This window comes from Mustela lutreola, chromosome 4 (assembly GCF_030435805.1).
Source record: "Mustela lutreola isolate mMusLut2 chromosome 4, mMusLut2.pri, whole genome shotgun sequence".
NCBI lineage: Eukaryota > Metazoa > Chordata > Mammalia > Carnivora > Mustelidae > Mustela > Mustela lutreola.
Genome location: NC_081293.1, coordinates 11,700,669 through 11,722,447, shown reverse-complemented (window position 1 = coordinate 11,722,447; position 21,779 = coordinate 11,700,669). Strand labels below are relative to the sequence as shown.

The window sequence follows — 21,779 nt, the reverse complement described above, 5'->3', positions numbered from 1 at the left end:
CAAGAGTTGAGTACGGTCAAGGCTCTCGCCTGCCTGTTAAGGATTCTGGACTTGAACTGATGTACTGGGAAGCCCTCCAAGGCTTTTACGCAAGTATTTGTCAGAGCAGGCTGGGGCCCGGATTGGAGGAGCCAGAGGACAGAAGAGTGGTACCAGCAGGGGACGCTGTTGGACTGGGTAGGTTGTAGCACTGACCTCAGAGGAATGGGGCTTAGAGACCTGATCCCTTTGGGCTCAGCTACTGAAAGGGCTTGAAGGGGAGGGGAGGAGTAAGGGTGACGATACTGTGTTACGTGGCTGTGCCATTTCCTGAGACTGGGCGGGAAGATGGTCTCAAGTGAGCATCTGGATGGTGCGCATGGCACCGCTGGACGGGCCTGGGCCTGTGGCTCCAAGAGCAAGCCCAGGGCTGGGTCTGAGCACCCAGCAGCGTGGTGCTTGGGCCTCGGGATGGAGCCGGGAGGAGAGAGCAGTTTTAGCAGAGTGTGAGGCGGGTGGAAACAGTGAGGAAAGATGATCTTTGACAAAGTTTGGCTCTCAAAAGTTGTTTGCTTTTTTAATAAGGCTGGTGACTCAAGTAGTTCGTATGCCACTGGGAAGGAGGGAGGAGCTGGAGAGCGAGGCCCTGAGGAAATCAGGAGGTGGGAGGGGCCCGGAGCCCAGGGCCAGGGCCCAGCTGACCTTGCGAGGAGGAGGGAAGGCCGGGCGTGGGTGGCAAGAGGCTGCAGATTTGGTTCCGGGAGGTTCTGTTGCCAGCCAGCAGTCCTGGTTTTCACTGTGAAGGAGGAGGCAAGGTTATTCTCCAATGAGGGGAGAGGAGGCGGACAGCTGAGGGCAAAGATTCTAAGCAGTCCAAAATGGCAGGATGCTGAGGGAGACGGGATGGCTCTGGGGCTCGGAGGCCTTCAGTGCTCACCAGAAGTTCCTGTTTACCGTGAGATGGGCCGTCAGTGCAATGAATGCCTGGGCCCTGGGCCTGGTGGACCCTCCTACTGGATTTTTTCAACGACTCAACTTTCGATAAGTTTATTAGTCATTTCACAGTATCCTTCCGAGGCTGATGAACACCCAGAACACTGACTCCTCCATCAGCCATTCCTTCTGCCGCCCCGTGCGGAGGGTCAGACAGGACAGCCTCTCCTTTCTCTTCGTCCACCCAGGCTTGAAAGCCCAGGCACCAGCCTGGAGTCGGTCGTGGCCTGTGTAAGTGTAAGGCAACATGTGGGCGCGGACACCTCGGTTCCAGACCTCCCGCAGGGTTCTCCGAAGGATGCCTCAAGCAGCGAGGAAGGTGTTCAAGCAGGAACCAAACAAACTCACTGAAAACGCGTTCTTATACCCCTCTGTTATAGAAGAGTTCTGTTTCTTCGGTCACAGACTGAATTTCCTTTTCGAGCTCACTGCACTGTATCTGAAAAACAAAGTCAAATTCTTCATATTTTATGTGAAGAACTTTCCTTGCCTTAGAAGTTAAAAAAAAAAAACTTCAGAAAGCATCTGTTTCCCAGTCCCGCTTTTTTCAGGGATGTCCGGTGGATAGCAAGACACCTAACTTCTGAAACACTTCATTACAGAGAACTGTAACTACAAACAAATGCAGACAGAATATAGTGAACCCTCATATAGTCGTCACTCTGGTTTATTAACACTCTGCCAGTCTTTTTTTTTTTTAAATTTTTAAATTTTTTTATTAACATATAATGCATGATTAGCCCCAGGGGTACAGGTCTCTGAATCATCAGGTTTATCCTTCACAGCACTCACCATAGCACACACCTTACCCAATGTCCACGACCCAACAGACTCCATTTCTCACCTCAACTCTGGCCCCTGAGAGCCTTGCATGTCCCACCTGCTACCTTCAGGGGAGAGGCTGCTTCCTCAGCCTGGCCATGCAGAACCTGCCATCTGGCCCCAGCCTCTGGCCTGTCATACTCAGCCACATGTGCCCAGCTACACTGGACTCAGCTCTCCTGTACCCCCACTTGGAATGCCCTCCCTCCCCAGTCTCTGCCTGTTCACATCCATCCATGTCCACAGCCTACCTCTTCCATGTAGCCTTCCTGGCTTGGCTGGCAATTCTCTTCTTTCCCTAATCTCTCTACAGCCTTTCGGTCATGTTTACTTTCTAGCAGGTAAGCATTACTTCCACATGTCACATGTTACCCTTTCTGCAAAAGCCTGTAGCAGACTGCCATCTGCCACACCTGCTCTTTTCTACAGCAGCAGAATTTGAAGTAGATCCAGAAGACCTCAGTTCCCAGCTTCCCTTGCAGTACGGCTTGGCCACATGACTGGGCCAATGCACCAGAGGTGGAAGTACCACCTGGCCACGTGGAATGAGGAAGGTGCCATCTTGCACCTTGAAGATGGGGTCTAACCCTAGGGATGGTGGCTGCGGAGCTGGAAGGAATTAGACCCCTGCGGACTCTGACACAGAGCTGCCTCACTGTAGAGAGCAGAATGGAGTCTCTCATGTCAAGCAGGAGCCAGTGTCAAGCAATGATGCGAGCAGTTAAAGGTACAAGGCTAAACGTACCAGCTACGAAGTATCGATGGAACCAGCATCAGCCGAAACCCCAGAACTGGTAACAAGCAGAAGCAGAGGAGGTCCACAGGGGTCCAAGACCGAACAAAGCCAGCCAGCCCAGCCAGCCTTTGATCTAAGAGAGTGAGTGCATGTGAGTGGGAGATGGGGGCAGTGGGAAAGAATCTTAAGCAGGTTCCATGCCTAGTGCTGGGCTTGATCTCATGGGTCAGATGCTTAACCAACTGAACCACCCAGGCACCCCCCCCCCCATTTAAATCTCTTTAAAAGGAGAAATTTTGCCATCAGACTCTTCAAATGTGATCCCGCTATGTCTGACCACTTAAAAAAGGCAACTGGCCACCAAGCCTCTGCCAGACTGATGTCCGGACAGAACCGAGATCCTCCCCTCTTGAACATCAGAAGCCGCGAGTGCCCGGAGCTGACCTGGACGGGACCTGGGCCTCATCTCAACTGCACTGGCGTTTGGTTTGTTCACATCCTACATCCTTCTGTTATTGGTTCGCTGTGGCTTGCCTTCTGTCCTGCTCTGTGCACCGTGTAAGAAGCCAAGTTTCATCACATGGTAAGCCAGTGAGTGGAATCCTGAACCTGCTTCATCATATGATCAACTTTGCTTTATGACTGAATCAAGCTGATGTGGAAAGACACAGGTGTGTGCACCTGCGCAGTGGGCTCAAGACACCCACACTTCATGTGAGGGAGAACAAACCTCTGCTTTGTTGAGGGCACGGTTATTCTGGATCTCAGTTCCAACCGAATCCAACGCTAGTTAATACAGAGCCCTTCCTTCCCCCCACTCCCGGCTACTGGCATCAAACCTGACGCGCACATGCAGGTACCCCCCCCCCCCATGCCTTTCTCTTCACTTCCCCTCCCGCCCCCAATCTGAATGCTCACAGGTTCTAACTTGTCCAATTCAACTACTTGTAACCGACCACCACGGACTTACTCCGAACCCCCACCACCTCTAGACAGGAAATGTCTCCAGCCCCCCAGCTGTTCTCCCGGCCTCCAGGATGGCCCCACTGACAGGGTGGCATCCAATGTTTCTAACATACGACCCGACTCAGCCATTCCCCCTTGAAACCTCTCCGTCACCGGCTCCATATGAGCTTCTATCACCGTGGGGGGCCTGTGACATCCTTCACCAGCTAGCCCACCCCTCCATAGCCCCACGACCCACAGGGGACTCTGATCTTCTCCCATGCCCCAAGCTCCTCTTCTGTAAAATGGGAATAAACTACTCTGAAAAGTTGTCTTGAAGACAAGAGACTGCCTGGCACAGTCCCCAGGACACAGAAGGTGCTGGATAAACAGAAGTCCTATCCCCTGCCACTGCCCCCAGTGCCCGACTGTTGACGCTGCCTCTGTTGTGCCCACACACCCCGTGCGTGTCTGTGTCCCCCTGCCCTCCCACTGCATCGGCGGCTACTTGTGTGCAGGGGGTCTCTCCCTCGCTGGCCCAATGACCCAAACACATCCATTCAGCCCTGTCATTTGAAGTCCAGTGGCCGCCAGGCTCAAGGAGGCCAGGGAGAGAGATGGCGGTGAAGGGGGGAGGGCTGCTCTGGCCACTGGTGGGCCACTGGATCAGGAGCATTTTTCTGGGACATTTAAAAAAAAACCTGGGATGGTTTCAATACTTCAAAATATTCCATAGTTGATGCCACATCCAGTGGGACTTTCTGCAGTGACGGAAATGTTTCATCTGTGTGCCTCTCTATAAGACGGGTGACCTTGTACCTGCAAGGTCCCCAGTCACAGAAAGCAGTCATGAGCCACCAAAATGCTATCACAGAGGAGGGAACCGAGTTACTCCTAACATCGGAAAAACGAATCCCACGACCTATGATGACATGTACAAGACAACTAGAAAGAGACCCAATTATCAAACAACAAACTTGTTGGTTCTAGACTCTGACTCCCCCACGCCAGTGAAAGGAGCTCTGCAGAAGATTCTTCCCTCGGACTTTTTTTTTTTTTAAGATATTATTTATTTGGGGCTCCTGGGTGGCTCAGTCATTAAGCGCCTGCCTTTGGTTCAGGTCATGATCCTGGGGTCCTGGGATCGAGTCCTGTTTTGGGTTTCCTGCTCAGCAGGAAGCCTGCTTCTCCCTCTCCCACTCCCTCTGCTTCTGTTCCCTCTCTCATGTCTCTCTCTGTCAAATAAATAAATAAAGATCTTAAAATTTTTTTTTTATTTCTTTGACAGAGACACAGCAAGAGAGGGAACACAAGCAGGGGGAGTGGGAGGGGGAGAACCAGATTCCCATTGAGCAGGGGAGTCCAATGTGGGGATCATGACCCAAGCCGAAGCAGACGCTTAAAGACTGAGCCACCCAGGCACCCCGTCATTCCCTTGGAATTCAGCCAGGTCAGGATTCCTGGGCTCTGTGGCTCCTTCCCTCCCCAGGTCCCCAGATCAAAGACTCTGGTGGCCACACGCCATTGCTTTCTCATAGCTACTCAAGGGCAAGGCCCCGTTTACTCACAGCTGGCCCCGCACCTCGCTTCTGGTCCACCAGGGGAGGCCCTCTGTGTGTGTGGACAGGATCCAAGAGCCCAGGGGGAAGCCAGATTAAGGAAGCAGAGCAGCAGGAACTCCCCCAAGACTGAAAGACTTTTGTCAATGACCTAACCTGCAGGTCAGCTGCCTGCTTCGGAGTACCAACGTGATCCACAGTAAGTATCTGCCAAAGGGTCACTGTTACTGCAATCTTACTGTGACAAACCGTGTTCTAACAGATGGGCCTGTAAAGAGTAAAAATATTCTCTAACATTTTATTTTAATGAGAAGCTGCCCACCCCATCCCATCCCTTAGCACTCTTAGAGTGAGGAGAGCAGACATCTACGGTAGCCTCAAGTTTCTCTGTTATAGGCTGGCTCAATTGCCCGAACTAATGATTCTGTGAACCTAGAATGACAAAATTTGGGTTTGGAACAAGCTCGCTGCAGAAATTTAAATATTTTTGAAGCCATCACTGATTTTTAACTTCAGTGACAGAAACAGGCATTTGAAATTTCCAGCTCAGAAATGCCAGAAATCAGTGACATCTGTTATATCAGCAATGTCCACAACAGCAGCAACAACCCTTTTCAGAGATGCTACTCTCTTCCATTCTCCTTAACAGAGAGGGAAACCGAGTCTCAGAGACTTTCAGCAAATTGACCAAGGTCATGGAGGAGCTGGGACTCTGAATCCAGGTCATCTGACTCATCATAAATTAGAGTATATCCCAGTCGACAGAACTGCGCTAACCCAGTAGCCACTAGTGGCAGGTGGGGACACAACTTAAATCAGAATAAAAATTCAGCTCCTCAGCCACATCGGCCACATGGCAGGTGCTCGACAGCCACAGAGCCATAGTGGTTAGTGGCTGTCATATGAGCCCACAGATGAAACCTTTCTGTCACTGCAGAAAGCCCCACTGTATGGGACTTCACAATGGAATATTATGATTATGCAAACTATCCCAAAGGTGTTTTAAATGTCCCAGAAAAATGCTTCTGATACTCCACTAGGAAAAACAGAATTCAAAACTGCACGAGTGATCTCAGGGACAGGATTAAATAAAGTTATTTTTATACTTTTTACACTTGGCAGATTTTTTAGAATTATTTATCTTACTCTTCTGACAAGGAGAAGAAAAAAGGTTTGGGGGTATTTTTGTTTGTTTTTTGATTTTTTTTTTTTTGAAAGAAATTTGAATGGGGGCACTTACCCGTCCCATTTGTGGGAATAGACTAAAAGAAAGTGGCACCATCAGTCCCATGACTAAGACAGTACAAGACAGCTTGAAGGTCCACAATGACCACGGATACTGCCGGAAAAACTCGGTCCTGTAAGAGACAAGGTTAAAGACTTTTGGGGGGGGCTGGCCCCAGGCTTGGATGGTCTTGCGTGCAGCTGTGGCCCATGCCTCGGTTCCCACTCAGCCACAAAGAGGCAGCACTGACCGACTGCTCAATTTGCGTCAAGCCCACAAGTCACGGGCATTGCCTGTGAACCCCAGCCCAGGAGGCAGAGACCCAGGGTCCTGGAACCGGCGGGGGTCTGCATGGACAGACCAGGTGGTGTCGGGTGAGTCACTTCCCCTTTCTGAGCCTGGGGTTTCTTCACACGCAGGATGAAAGGGCTGAGTCAGAAGGGGCACCGAGGTCACTCCAGCATGGATACTCTCGTGGCTGTGGTGGCCACTGGGAAACGACCGCCATCTCTCCCCCCCCAGGTAGCTGGTGCCACGAATGGGGTCTAAGGGACAGACTGGAGGGCCCTGGCTTCCACAGGCGCCCTGGCTCTGACCCAGCCAGTGGGGTCCAGGAAGAGCCTGGGCCAGCAGAAGTCTCTACCCCCATCCAGCCGCTGGGCCACAGAGAGGAACACTTGGCTCCAAGCAGCATGCACCTGCTTCTCAAAAATGCGCTCCTGATGTGGTTTTAAGAAAGGCTTCCTAGCCCACCACGCTGGACAGAGGGGACTGGTCAGGTGACCCCATCTGGGCCAACGGACTCCAACTGATGGGAAGACATTCTCTGCCTTCCCTGGGGTCTGCTGTGTTTTTCATCCCTTGGCAGGAAGCTTAGAGGACATGAGCTGGGAGGTGCGGGCAGTCACGTCCCTCGCAACACGGAGCAGCCAGGGTGTGGCAGGACGCAGGGAGCTCACAGCATGGAGATGAGGAGCAGAGCTTCTGCTCGGCGGCCACAGGCTACACAGGTCCCCTGCCCACAGCCAGGATCTAAACCAACACATCTGCCTTCTGGCCTACGCTACTGCGTGTTGGGTTTCTCAGAGTGGCTGGTCCCCAGGCCTTCCTCCGAAGAGGCCATTTCTTGCTTCTCAAACGGGATGACGGTCCACTGACTCTGGGCCACTCAGGCTAACTTAAAACCCGCTTGCCGTGCAGGGGGAAGGCAGGCTGCAGCAATCTGCCCAGCACATCGGAGCGGGGAGAACCTGTGAACCACCTCAGGTTGGCGTTCAAGACCCGAGGGGCCACGCCTCAGCAGGCGCTGGGACGTGTCCAGGGAACACAGCTAACAGAGGACAGGGCCTGGGTGAGAGACCAGGGTTAAGGAACGTGCACGTCTGGTATCCGCGCTGTGCAGTCATCAGCTGTGATGAAGAGTTTAGCGGGAAGATGACTGAGCAAACTTCTCCCGTCCCTCCCACCAGGTTCAGTGTTTGACGAGTTTCATAAGGATTCTGAGGGTCGAATGTTTATTCCTACCTGGGGAGGTGTGTTTGCCTCTTACCTCACAAAAAAGTGTGAGAAGACTTCAGGGATGAAAGCGGTGGTCCCGAACAGTACTAACCTGGATGTCGCTGTATCTTTAACGGCCTAGCGGGAATGGAAAGGAAGCACCTTAGCACATGGAGTGAGACCACGGCCCGGGATCCTGCAACTTCAGACAGAGATGAGCAAACAGCGGCTCTCCGGTCTCACTTAGGAAAATACCGTACATGAAGAGCGGCAGAGGCAGGCCCTCCCCGTACAGAGCTGGAGGACGGCGGGGGTTGGTGCCAGGATTTACTTCCCAGGGTGCCTGGGTGGCTCAGTGGGTTAAAGCCTCTGCCTTCAGCTCAGGTCATGATCCCAGGGTCCTGGGATGGAGCCCCGCATCGGGCTCTCTGCTCGGCACGGAGCCTGCTTCCTCCTCTCTCTCTGCCTGCCTCTCTGCCTACATGTGATCTCTGTCAAATAAATAAATAAAATCTTAAAAAAAAAAAAAAAAGTATTTACTTTCCACCAACTCCACTGTGGTCTCCCCTTCGGTCTGCCAACTGCCCATTACAATACTCACTAAGCACAAGCAAAGCCTGTAGAAAAATCGTCCCCTTGCTGGGAAGGCTGGGTTTGTCACTGAGGACTACCACGTGTTTACCTTTCAATCACTGGGTTAAGCATCGGTCTTCTGCTCAGTTCATGATCTCTGGGCCCTGGGATTGAGCCCTGCAACCGGCTCCCTCCTCAGCGGAGAGTCTGCTTCTCTCACTCCCTTTGCCACCTCAACCCTCAATGTTCCTACTCTCTCTCTCTCAAATAAATGAATAAAATCTTTAAAAATAAATAAACTTTCAGGAATATAAAATAAAACCACTCCAGGAAGAGAAAAGCGGCTGCCGAGGGTGGTGTGTTTCGACGTCAGTGGGACTGTCCCCCTGTGTGCGAACAGGACACCCGTCCTGAGGGGCACCGGGAGGCCTTGGACAGTTTGCAGCAGAGTGACTTCCAAGGCCAGCCCCAGGAAAACAGCATGGATCAGCTCCTGAAATCTGATCAAAGGTGCCCTATTACAATCAGATAGTGCTGGTTGCGTCGTTTCTGAAATTTTAGCCGAAGACCATAGCCATTTGGTGACGGGGAAATGATGAAAGAATGCTTATGCTTACGCACAGCTACAGACTCTGTTCTTCAGAGGAAGATAGACAAAACAGGGAAAAAAAAGGGCAGAGCATCAAATCTTCCTTTTATCCTAAATTGGCCTTCATGCAGAAAATGAAGTTCTTCCCTGAGAGACGGCCTAGATATCTGGGCTAGACATCCACACAGCTCGTGGGGTGCGAGGCCCTCAGCCTCTCCTGGAAGGCTGAGCACCTGCGGTGGAGGGCGTGGCCGAGCTGGCTGAGGGCGTGGCTGAGCAGCTAAGGGCGTGGCCAAGGTGAGCCTAGCACAGCTCCTGGCGGTGTGTGGCACACAGGGCAAGTCGCAGATTAAACAGGTGCTCTCAACTCTTCTCCTCAGCTGTATGCACAGTTTACAGCAGCTCTAATGCCCTGCAGGTAAAGGGAGCCACTGAGAAACAGAAACAGACGCCCACATAAAGACCCGCGCACGCTGAGAGCCGCCCAGACTGGACACAGTGCAGACACCCGCTGCCTGGGGAAGGGATCTGCAGATGCGGTCGGTACGGCCATCCGTGCGAGGCTGCCCGCCAGAAAAAAAGCAAGATTGTTGGTGGGTCCACAGTACTTCAGAGTGAAGAGTCAGGCACCAAAAACACTTGTACAAGCCACTTACATGAAAGTTCTGCAGAGTCAAAAGTGTGAAGACACTGGGCAGATCAGTGTTTCTCTGGGGCTGGAAAAAGGGAGTGACTCAGTGGGCACGAGGGAAATTTTTAGGAGGAGTATGTTCTAAATTTGGACTGTGGTGATAACTGCATCACTGCTTACATTTACTAAAATTCATCAAACTAGAATCTCACAATGGATGAATTTTATTGTATGTAAATTATATCTCAATAAAAACAGCTTGCTGGGGTGGCTCTTAGGCACAAAATCTTTATTTCAAAAGCAAGGATTTTATTTTTGGCAGCCACTTCTCCCCTTGTTACCTGTAATTACTATGTTTCTACTGTAATTCGTTTAGGAGAGTGGCCACTATTTTCAGACATGTCACTGCATGGGCTGGCAGGAATCTGGTGCACATATCTCATGGTTTATGATCCGCCTTGTGACTTGCAGATAGGGTTTAGAGGAATGTGCTCTGTGAGGTGAGCAGTGATGTATTTACTGACTGAACGAGCAGCCATCTTTTCTGACCTCCTCTTCTGCCAACACAGGGGGCAGGAGGTGTCCGGACAGGGGTCCTGACACCATGAGAAGCTGTTCCCTTCATTTTGCACTGGGCTGTTCCATGCTGTTCCTCATGCCATTTGCAAACAACTGCCTCAAATTCCATTCTTTAGCTAACGTCACTTCATGGAGACCAAAAAAAAAAAAAAAAAAAAAATCTCACCTGCTAAGAAGGTATTTTTTAAAAAGTCCACAGCCAAAATGAGAATACCCTAGACCATCCCAGTTTCTCTAAGCTGAATGTACACAGAAGCCACTGTGCTGAATTGATCAAAAGAATAAAATAGTTAATAATAAATCTTATTAAAAATTGAGGCCTGTTAGAGGCGTTCTGGTCAGAGCACTGAATTTCTTTAGGCCATTTTTTTTTTAAGATTTTGTTTATTTATTTGAGAGAGAGAGAGCATGTGGACAAGCAGGGGGAGAGGCAGAGGGAGAGAGAAGGGGAGAAACAGGCTCCCAGTCATGTAGGAAGCCCGACTCAAGCGAGGCTCGACCCCTGGGCCCTAGGATCATGACCCAAGCCCTGGGCAGACGCTTCACTGACTGAGCCACCCAGGCGCTGAAGGCCACTCTCTGAGAGCAAACTGGTCCTTCAAGATGAAGACTATAAGAAAATCTGCTGTGAGGTGGAGAAGAAACATTTCTCTTAAACCCAGAGAGGGGTTCACCGACTTCCACGAGCACAGAGCAGCCCGCGGGCCGGAAGAACAGTGGCCCAGAACAGAAGAGAGAGGCCCAGCGTCTGGCGGGGGCCCGTCCGTGGCGGTCAGTCATGCTGTCGTGCCGCTGCGTAGATGCGGCTAACATCTACAGTCCGTTAACTTTAAATAAGATTACTTTCCACAGTGTGACTGGGCCTCATTTAATCAGCTGGAGAGCCTTGAGAGCAAAATCTAGAAGGTTTTCTTCCCAAAGAAGAAAACCTGCTTAAAGACGACAGCACAGGCTCCTGTGTTTCTCGCTGCCGGGAGTTGGAGAGTTTCTAGCCCCTGCCGCGGGGGCTGACACCTGACTAGCCTACAAGCCCTACAATTGCGTGAGCCAATTATAATCAATCAATCAATATCCTATTGGTTGTTTCTCTGGAAACCCAGACTAACACATCATCTTTTAAACATCGTGGTCCAAAATATAAAACCACTCCCTCCACATGTGGGGAAAAAGGATAAGGCAAGATTGAAGGGAGATATGACTTTGTTCCCAGCTCTCAAACAGACAACTCCATGCTCTAGCCAAAAGGCAAGCCAGCTAGGGATCCATGGCATCCTCCTACCTTTGTCCCGGCTTTTCTGGAATAGCCCATGACATTGCCTTCTTTATCCATGACTTCAATGCCTCGAATGGGCTCCAGACTTCGGGTGGCAACAACATTCATTCCACTAACGTGGGCTGTGGGTGTGAAGAAGAAAATGCACCATGGTGGGTGAGTTTGCTCCAATGGAGGAACATCCTTTCTGGTGTCAAGCGTCTTTCTCTGATGGCCATGGTTCCCCACCCCTCAAGTGGTCAGGAGTTGGCTAACTATGTTCTGTCCCGGGGCTTTGGAGCTGGGTCAGAACCGCTGGCCTCCCACTCTGGGGTCCTGACCACGACAGCGCCAGGCTCTGGCACCCCTGCAGGTCCAGTCCAGCCCTCTGACAGGATTCCAGGACAAATCCCTGGGTCCTTGAAATATGGCCCCCTTTTGTGCTATAGCTGGTCTGACTAGGTTTCTGTTAACAGTTTCCCCGTTACAATTTTCATTTTTTTTTTTTTTTAAAGATTTTATTTATTTATTTGACAGAGAGAAATCACAAGTAGATAGAGAGGCAGGCAGAGAGAGAGAGAGAGAGGGAAGCAGGCTCCCTGCTGAGAGCCCGATGCGGGACTCGATCCCAGGACTCTGAGACCATGACCTGAGCCGAAAGCAGCGGCTTAACCCACTGAGCCACCCAGGCGCCCCCCGTTACAATTTTCAAACTCAAATCTGGGGTGTGAGTCAGTGAACCTGCGGGCTGGCAAGCTTCAAACTATTGGTTAATTATGTCTGTCACTTCCACTGGAGTCAGCCCACCAGGATGGAGCTCCCTAGGCCACCCACTGCTCCGTGTATGACCCTAGGACAGTTCCTTAAAGTCCTTCCTATCTCAGCCTCCCCATCTGGAAATGGAGGAATGACATTACTACCCACACGTTTTTGGCAGGACAAAGTGAAACTGAACACGCAGAGGGCTGGCACTGTCTTTAGGGTGAATCTGTGTTCCCGGGTGTGCGTTCATCCTTTGACAGTGGAAAACACAGCTATAAAGCAACTGTCACTTCTCAAACCAAGGACCCAACTTGGGCCTGGAGGCCTCAGGAAGCTGCAAGCAGCAGCTGTCATCAGTCACCATGTGGCCAAGGGACCAGGCTGTCCCTGAAGGTGTAGGAAGGCTCAAAGGGCACGGAGATCACATGCTTCCTGCTTACTGAGAATGATGATGGGAAGGGCTCTTTTCAACAAAACGTGATTCACCCGCATCTGGAACAAAACAGGAAATAACTAGAAAAAGAAGAGAGAAAAACCATTATTGCACAGACCAAAGAGTCAGCTGAACACACTCAGTAGCAGAGAGCCGGCATCGACCTAGCTCCTATCCCAGTGCGGGCCACCACAAGTGCTCTCCATGTATTTTCTAATTCTTGCAACACTGAGGTGTTCGCCTGGTTATCAGAGGAACACACGGAGGCTTAGGGAGGTAACTTGTCCAGAGTCTCTGAGCTGCTAAGAATTTGAGTCTTGGGGCCAGCCCAGGCTTATCTGACTCTAATGTTTATATTTTTAACCACAGTATCCTGGTATCCAAAGCAATACACAACATGTATAACATGTTTATGTAGTTTAAGTAAATTCTTTTTTTCTTAAGTAAATTTTTTAAAAAGGTTGGAGTACTGAGTATATGCCTAGACACCTGGGATACTCCTATGGTTATTCAGGGGGTGACAGGATGACAGGGGACCACTTCCCTTCTTATGTCTTAGCCATACTTTCCTTCTTCCTTTCTTTTTAAAAAGATTTTATTTAGTTAGTTGACAGAGAAAGAGAGAGCACACAAGCAGGGAGAGAAATGGGCAGAGGGAGAAGGAGAAGCGGACACCCAGCTGAGCAGGGAGCCTGACGTGGGACCTGGTCCCAGCACCCCGGATCATGACCTGAGCCGAAGGCAGGCCTTTAACGGACTGAGCCACCCAGGTGCCCCTTGGCCATACTTTCTAAATTGTTTAAGCTGAAACAAATCTGTAATTCAGAATAGTTTCTTTTGATCTGAGGAATGAAACAGATTTGACAGATTTTTAAAATACCCACTCCAAAAAAGGAGGAAGAGGCGATCACTCCTGTCCCTAGTAACAGACTCTCATATAGGTGACGATTCTAAGGAAGAAACAAAAGTAAGTATTCAGCAAACACCATGGTTTTACCCAGGGAAGATTATTAAAACAAACAAACAAACTCTAAAAGAAATAACACAGAATGGCCTATCCCCTGGGCCTCATAATACTCACATAACTTGCATTCCCATTGACCATGTTGAACGCTGTAGTGTAGGTATAGAAGGAAACCTGCAGAAAGACAGAGGCACACAGATCACACGCTACGATCATGTGAGCACAGAAGAATGCAGGAATCATGAAATAGAAATGGTTTTTACCTGAGGTAAAACCAGAGACTTCAGACTTTTTACTGACACCATCGAGAAAAATACCTTTTAAGAAAATACAGCGGAGTTTAAGTGTTTGGGGGGAGGGAGAGCTTGCCAGGGGGCAAAGAACTTCGCAGGGAAGATGCTGCACTGAGGCGCCCCCCCCCACCCCCCGCCAGGAGCTGGGATGAGGAGGCGGCCAGGCGGTGGCGAGCGATGCTCAGTGAACACCTACAGGACACTGAGGACACCTGGGGGCATCTCACAGTGGTCCCAGCTTCCAAGCTGTGCAATGCTACAGGACGGGGCAGCTGGGGAGCACGCACTCCCAAGTGGACACAGCCACAGGGCGAGTGTGGAAGAAGTGACAGAGAGTCCAGGTGGGACAGCCTCGCTGGGGGGCCATTCCAGATCCCAAATGAGGGGAAGTATGGGGGCTAAGGGTCAAGGGAGAGAAGGTAACGGACGATAACGTGTGCTGGACGCAGGGAGCCTGTCCTCCATCTCCTTGGTAGTGCTCTGTGCACACCAGGCATCCAAACAAAGGATCACCTTATGACACTGGGACCTTGCACAGGCTGGAGCGCCTGACTAGGGAAGCGTGCGGACTGGGTGAAGTCACGTGAGTAGCAGACAAGGGCCAGAGACAGGGCGTCCACAGCCATCTACCAGGCTGTGGTGGGACAGGGGTCCAGAGCAGGAGGACACAAACCACTGAGGTTAGGAGATGAGGGACGTCCTCCTGCACCTGGGGTGTCAAGCCAACTCACCATGGGCGCCGTGAAAGGTAGGAAAGCTGGCAAAGAAGAGAAGAGGGTCAGTGACCGCCGCTGCCCAGGCCGAGAGAGGAGGCCAGAAAGGGGCGCCCCTCCAACCCGAGAACCTGCCCTCTAGCACCCTGAAAGCACGGGCACCAAAGGACAGTCTATTTACTCATTCTGTTATTTTTCCTAATAATAACCAAGTGCGTAAGGCAAGCATTTCAGTCAGCACCATCCAGAAAGACCTAAGGAGGCCCCCTCCGGCCTTCGCAGTCCTTCTCACCGGAGGCAAGAGTATCATAACCTATTCATTCTTCACGGCAAACCGAGCATACTCGTGATGCCGTCATTTATGAGAAGAAACCTGGATTTGCTCTTAATGCCTGTTCCTAGCACAGAGATCCTAAAACCCTTGGAATTTCCTGAGAATAGCAATAAAAACATGAAATGGAGGGCGCCTGGGTGGCTCAGTGAGGTAAGCCTCTGTCTTCAGCTCAGGTCATGATCTCAGGGTCCTGGGATCAAGCCCTGAATCTGGCTTTCTGCTCAGCAGAGAGCCTGCTTCCCCCCGCCACCCCTCTCTCTGCCTGCCTCTCTGCCTCCTTGTGATCTCTCTCTGTGTCAAATAAATACATAAAATCTTAAAGAAAAAAAAAAAAAAAGGAGAAATGGGTGTCTTTTTTACCCTAACAGCCCCTTTCCAGCTCACTTGAGTTGATGTTAGTAAGGGGATGTTTGGAAAGCCCCTTAGGAGGGGGCTGGTTGCTAGGGGAAGGGGCGGGTGGGGGAAGTGGGGGTTGGAGCTCTCAGTCCCACCTGCTGCCTCCAGGGAGGGGAAAGGGGCTGGAAGCAGGGCTAGTCACAGTGGCCTGGGATTTCGTCCACCATACTAACAAAGCCTCCCTTCTCGGGAGAAGCCCCGCCCTCCCCAGCCCCACCCCCAAAGCCCTGAGCATCTCTTCCATCTGTTCCCTTTCTTAATAAACCGGAGAACCTAGTAAGGAAAACATCTTCTCGAGGTCCGCGAGCCATACCAGCAATTTCAAACCCAAGGAGGGAGATGTGGGAAGCTCCAACCTACAGCGGGTTGCTCAGACGTCCAGGTGAGAATCTGGACTTTCAATTGGCATCTGAAGTGGGGTGGTCTTGTGGGACTGAGCCCTTCACTCGTGGGGTCTCCTGCTGCCTCCAGGTCAAGAGGATCAGAATGGAAAGAGTGAAAACTGTAGGACATACCGTAGGTGCTGCAGAATTGAAAGCTGTGGGAAAAGCCTGCATATCGGGTATCAGAAGTGAAACCTCGGGGGCGCCTGGTGGGCTCAGTTGGTAGAACATGCAACTCTCCATCTCGGGGGTCATGAGTTTGAGCCCCATGTTGGGTGTAGAGATTACTTAAAAGAATGCCAACTCACACGGATAGGCTTTAAAAAAAAAAAGTGAAGCATCGAGAGGAGGAGCAAGGGTTTTTCCCTTCACAACATCTATCAGGACAGATGCAAACTTGCACACTCTCTTCTGCCCACAGAACTCATTCACACAAAGAGGATTACTATATGCTGTTTTATACTTTGCCTTTTTCCTCCTTAATACTGGTTCCTAGAGACTCATTCTTCTACACTAACACACAGGAGGTACCTCAGACTTTTTAAAAATGTTTTCTTTTTTTTTAAAGAATATTTATTTATTTATTTGACAGAGAGAAAGAGAGAGAGAGAGCATAAGCAGGCAGAGAGGCACGCAGAGAGGAGGGGGGGAGCAGGCTTCCTGCTGAGCAGAGAGCCCCATGCAGAGCTTGATCCCAGGACCCTGAGATCATGACCTGAGCTGAAGGCAGAGGCTTTAACCCACTGAGCCACCCAGGCGCCCCGGTACCTCAGTCCTTTTAATGGATTATTTAACTACAGTCTGAATTGTTGGATATTCATGTTGTTTCCAGTTTCTTGTTTATAACAGAGAGAATTTTATAGTTAAAGGGGCCCTGTACAATCATGGGTTTTATTCCCCTCATGATACTTAACATACAGGGAGAGAGAATAATACACAGAGTTCAAAACACTTTTGAGTTACAAGTTCTGGAACCACCAACGAAATGATTGTGTGTTTCTTGGGAGATGACAGAGCGAAGCAGGTTCCACACCCAGGCCTGTGCCCTCACCCCTAATGCCCCAGATCTTTCCAAGGACTGGATACAGCTCCAGGTCCCAAACCTGCTCTTTTCCACTATCAACCCCAGACTCTGATGCAACCATCCTTTTTTTTTTTTTAGATTTTATTTATTTATGAGAGAGAGAGATGGGGAGAGCGAGTGAGCACAGGCAGACAGAATGGCAGGCAGAGGCAGAGGGAGAAGCAGGCTTCCTCCCAAGCAAGGAGCCCGATGTGGGACTCGATCCCACGATGCTGGGATCATGACCTGAGCCGAAGGCAGCTGCTCAACCAACTGAGCCACCCAGGCGTCCCGCAACCATCCTTTTTAAGCTATGATTTCCACACTCACTGTCAGAAATCCTTCTAGGAAAATAATAATAATAATAATAATAAGGCAGACTTTTTGAACTGTTACAAACCATGTTTTCCCAACCCACTTCTGAAAATTAGAATCAGCTCACCTGCAGGTCGAAAAGGAACGGGGATCAGTTTGCTGCTGTCGGGATGCACTGTTGACTTCACAAAAGTAAACACAAAGCTTAGACTCATGTTGGGCTTTGTTTTTGTCAGAGGGTAAAAATTAGAAAAGGGCTGAAACTTACGAGACTTCTCTTCCAGGCGTCTTTTATCTAACAAGAGAAAAAATAAGCAAGAGCTCTTAAAGGTAAATTGGCAGCAAAAGAGAAAAAAAAACCATCTCCACTCCAGCCTACCCCTGGCTCAAAAAAGAGCAGGCCGTTTGCAAGTGACGCCTGTGTGATTTCCACAGGCTGCTTGATGGGAGTGATGTTTGTGGACTCTGGAAAGCCCCATCCACGGCAAGATAGACAACAAATACTGGTTTAAGTCTTGGGGCAGGAGTGTGACCCTGATCTGGAACACTGCTTCTAATGGGAAATGGATTCTGACTTCAGAGGACTGTCTGCATTCCGGAGTTTGCCGTGGGGCTGTAGGGATCAGCCACAGAGAATCCCCACTAATATCTAAGCACAGAAGAACCCTGGGAGTTTTTTTTCTGCTTAATACTAGTCTCTCCTACTAGTAATCTGGTTAATGAAAAAGAATACTAATTACATCTAAAAACACTAACCAAGTTTTGAAAAGCAGATCCCTTGGGTGGTGTTTACTAATGAAAAAAACTCCACCTGATTTCAGACCATGCAAGCAGAGATCTCCTGAAGGCAACCACACCCAACCTTGAACCCAGCACAGGAGACATACCCTTTGGTTCTCCAAGTCCCGGATGGCTGCATCTTCATTTTTTAACAATAGTTGCCTTGATTTCTCTATTTTTTCCTATAATCAGATAGAAAGAAATCAAGCAATGATACCATGATTTAGATCTGTCCAAATGGTTTAGGAATCCCACACTCATTTACACCTGATTTCAATGCAACACGTGGCCAAGTCTCTCTACTCCCTGATAGTTTCCATGAGGACAGTGCTGTGTGTCACCCAGATTTAGAGCTCCAGCAGCTTGACCCACTGGTGGCTGCCACCTCCCCCTGCCCCTAGACAGCTGAGGACAGCTGTCTCCTTGAGTGCTACCCCCATCCGCCTGGCTTTGTAAGTTAGGAACCTGGAAGTCCCTCCTCTCTCTTCCTCCCACATCTGGTCCACTCAGGCTTACTTCCTCTCTTCATTTTTTCTTTATTTGAGAAAAAAGAATTAAATACAGAAAAGACAATGAAATGAGTACACACTCATAATCCCCTTATCCAGAATTAACAACAGTAAACATTCAGTCTTATCTGCTTCCAACTTTTTCTTTTTTTTTCCGCCCAAAAGCCATCACCCCCAGTTTTGTGTCTCCCCATTCTATCAGAAGTAACCACTATTATGAGTTCAAGGTATTAATCCGAGTCCACTTTTTTATACTTATATATATACACAAATACATGTATCTGCAAACAAAGTAGTAGTATTGGGTCTTTGTATTGTAATTTGCATAAATATTGTCCTTAAGCACCCGCTTTTTCCAGTAAACACTGTAGACATGTTTTCCCTTTAGCATCATGTATGCTGTTTCCCACTTAATATATACATTGATAACTAGATCATCACTGTTAACTTTTATTAGTGTTCCACGGTATGAATATACCACGTTATGTTTCTCTATTTCCCTACTGATGGGAATTCAGGTTGTTTTCTCTATTCCAAACAAGGCTGCGTGGAAGATCTTGCGAACAAGGATGGGAGTGTCCCTGTGAGTCTGGCCCTGAAGGACTGCTGCTGGGGATACACCATCTCCTCCTCTTGAGCCCTCGGCCACACCTGGTGCAAACCCTTGTCTCCGCCTGGACAGCCGAGGCATCCCCTGAGCAGATCACCTTACCTACCGTCTGGTCCCCTCTGATTACGCGCCACATGGTGACCAAAGAGACCCTCTGGAACACAAACCTCACCTTGGCCCTGTAGGCCAAATACAATCCCTCCCATATGAAGGACCATATGAAGCCCTTGAGGGCCTGTCTGCTCCCCCACATTAAAAGCCCCACTGACTGGACCACCTGCTCTCTCCCCTGGGCTTAGCTTATAGTCCCCTCTGTTTGGCCTTTCCTGCCTGCCTCCTCCTTCCAGCTCTCCCTCAACACCCTCCCCGAGTTTCCTGCCACACCCCTCCCATAGCACCCTAGGTCTAGGTCGGTGGCCACCTTTGTCCGTCTGTCTTCCGTTACCAGGGACTTGTTTTGATCCCTTCTGAAGCAGCAACACCAACCTTGGTGTTACTGGTCTGCTTTTGTTTATCAACCTTCCAATCTAATGAGCTCATTTGGAAAGAATAAAACATAATATATATGGATTCTGTTTCAATTGCTTTCAAAGGGATGCAGTCTTCACATTTCAGAATAAAATGTAAAATGTCTTATCTCAGAAAACAAGGAAGTACTTACAATTGAAACAACCAAATTTGTAGGATCCAACAATTCTGTCCACTGAAGAAATCTCTGAATGAAAGACTTAAGAGGGAGAAAAGCACCAGAGAGGTTAATGGTGGCAGAAAAATAGACAATATGGTAATAATAATAATAATATTTTTGAGACCCTTACAGGGCCTTTCAATGGAAGCACCTCCAGGAATCTTCAGGACAGCCTCCGGATCTTAAAGGTGAGGAAAGAGGCATAGAAAAGCTCAAGAGCATACCCAGGGAAATCCAGCTAGGAAAGGACTCATTAGCTTGTGCTCTTAACCACTCCAACATCAAATTACTCTTGAAGGTTAAAAGCCCAGATTTGGGGGTCAAATGGGCCTAGTCCCCATCCCAAAAATGACCTTGAACCAACTACCTAGAAGGGTCTCAGCATTTGTTTCTTTACCCTCTTATCCTTGTTATAAGGCTTAACTTGAGTGGTAAAGAACAGGACACCCCCAGCAAGGCCTTAGTAAAGGCTGCCTGATCACACCTGGAGGCATGATTTGCTCCCAAGGGTACCCCCCCACCCCACCCCCACCCTCCGCCCTACGTTGAGCCCTGGCTCTGCCAAGAAAGCTTGAACTCCCTTTCCCTTTCAACTTCCCCACCTAAGAAAACCTGTCTGGGCCCTACTTTAGGTAAGGTTGAAAGAGAACCACTCTAGAATTATACTGTCCATTTAGCCCCATGTGGCTATGGAGCCCTTGAAATGTGGCCAGGCCAAAATGAAGTATGCTGTAAGTGTAAAATATACCCAGATTTCAAAGATTTTCTGGGGGGGGGGGGAAAGGCATGTAAATGCCTCACTAATAATTTTTATATCGATTACGTGTTGAAATGTTAATATCTTATATTTGTTGGGCTAAATACAATATATTATTAAAATTAATTTCAGCTGTTCCTTTTACCCCCTTGACCGTGGTTACTAGAAAATTTTAAATGACCTATACGGCTCGCATCACATTTCCATTGGGCAGCGCCGGCCCGTCACCGGCTGGAGGCGGGGCCGCAGCGACTTCCTGTCCTTGGCGGGCCCCACGACCACCGCGTCATTTGAGTGGTCGAGCCTACCAGGTTGGGAGGCTGGGGGCTCCTGAGAGCACCTGTTCCTCTCCAACCTGATGCTCAGGAACAGCTCAGGCTGTCCTGTCAGAGGACACACACCTGCGGGGGACGGGGGAGCTGACTCCCCAGGGCAGGGCGACCTAGTGGCGACCCTCGCTAGCCAGGCCTGGGGCGGAGATGACACGCGGTAACGGCCGTGGCTGTCCGCATCCCGCACTCATGGGTTTCCCCTTCGTCCCCTCCCCGGGTCTGTGGTGGGAAGGCGGGTGCTGCGACCACGTGGCCTGCCCAAGGTCACCCGGGCCAGCCGGCGACTCCTCGCGGCGACTTCACGGGGCCCAGAGCCACCCCGCCCCCAGCCGCGCCGGGCCCGGGCCGTACGTGACGTTCGGCGATCCAGAAGCGCACGTTGGGCTCCATGAGGGAGCCGCGCCGCCGCACCCAGGGACCCGCTCGGCCCCCGCGCTTCCTCCTACCGCTCGGCTTCCTGGGACCCGTGTGGCCGCGGGAGAGGCCGCGGCCGCCGGGCCAGGCGCGGAGGAGGAGTCGGGCAACGTGCCCCGCCCCGGGCGCGCGCGCGCCCCCCTCCTCGCGGCGGCTTCCTGGCGCGCCCGCGGCTCCGTGTCGCCGCGTGCCTGCGCCCTGCCCTCGCGCCTAGTGTGCCCGCTGCCGGGTCTCCGAACTCCCGCTGCCCGCTGTCACCGCGTGCCGGCGCTCCAGCGCCCCAGATCCCACGCCTCCACCCCCGCTCCGGTCCCCGTGAGCCTGCCCACCTTCCCACCCACCAGGTCTTCCCGACCTTAACTCCCGTTAGGGTAGCTGGGCCGCTTCCAGCCTGGGGTGGGGATGGGGGGGGGGGGTCACCTACGGGAATCCTCGTATCACAGGACCTACTGAGAGCCTGCATCTGACCCGGATGACAGGTGCGCCTGCCTTTTGGACATTATGGTGGAAAATCTTCAGTTGCCCTTCACGTCCGAAGCAGAGGACATTGGGGATAGTCAGGGCTGGCTACTTCATTTTCACGGTGAAATTTGAAAATGTGGTTCCTCTTATTTTAAAAAAGTTGAGAACTTAGAGGTACCTGGGTTGTGCGG

The 21,779-nt window shown here is 50.6% G+C and overlaps 1 protein-coding gene across 2 annotated transcripts; it reads right to left on the bottom strand.

The window, feature by feature from the left end:
• Positions 1-529: 529 nt before the first annotated feature.
• On the bottom strand, positions 530-21,257 carry SFXN4 (sideroflexin 4). 2 transcript variants are annotated; one of them, XM_059173054.1, is made up of 14 exons: positions 21,064-21,257; positions 19,597-19,662; positions 17,924-17,998; positions 17,305-17,331; positions 17,164-17,218; positions 14,564-14,589; positions 13,803-13,856; positions 13,657-13,713; positions 13,460-13,525; positions 12,583-12,655; positions 11,408-11,523; positions 7,869-7,894; positions 6,275-6,392; positions 530-1,411 (listed from the first exon to the last, which is right to left on the bottom strand). In XM_059173054.1, the coding sequence occupies exons 1-14, from the start codon at positions 21,100-21,102 to the stop codon at positions 1,334-1,336; spliced, it is 876 nt and encodes a 291-aa protein (XP_059029037.1). In that variant the 5' UTR covers positions 21,103-21,257; the 3' UTR covers positions 530-1,333. The 2 variants fall into 2 exon arrangements, with proteins under 2 accessions (XP_059029037.1, XP_059029036.1); XM_059173053.1 differs by having other exon boundaries at positions 7,809-7,894; positions 21,064-21,254.
• Positions 21,258-21,779: the final 522 nt, after the last annotated feature.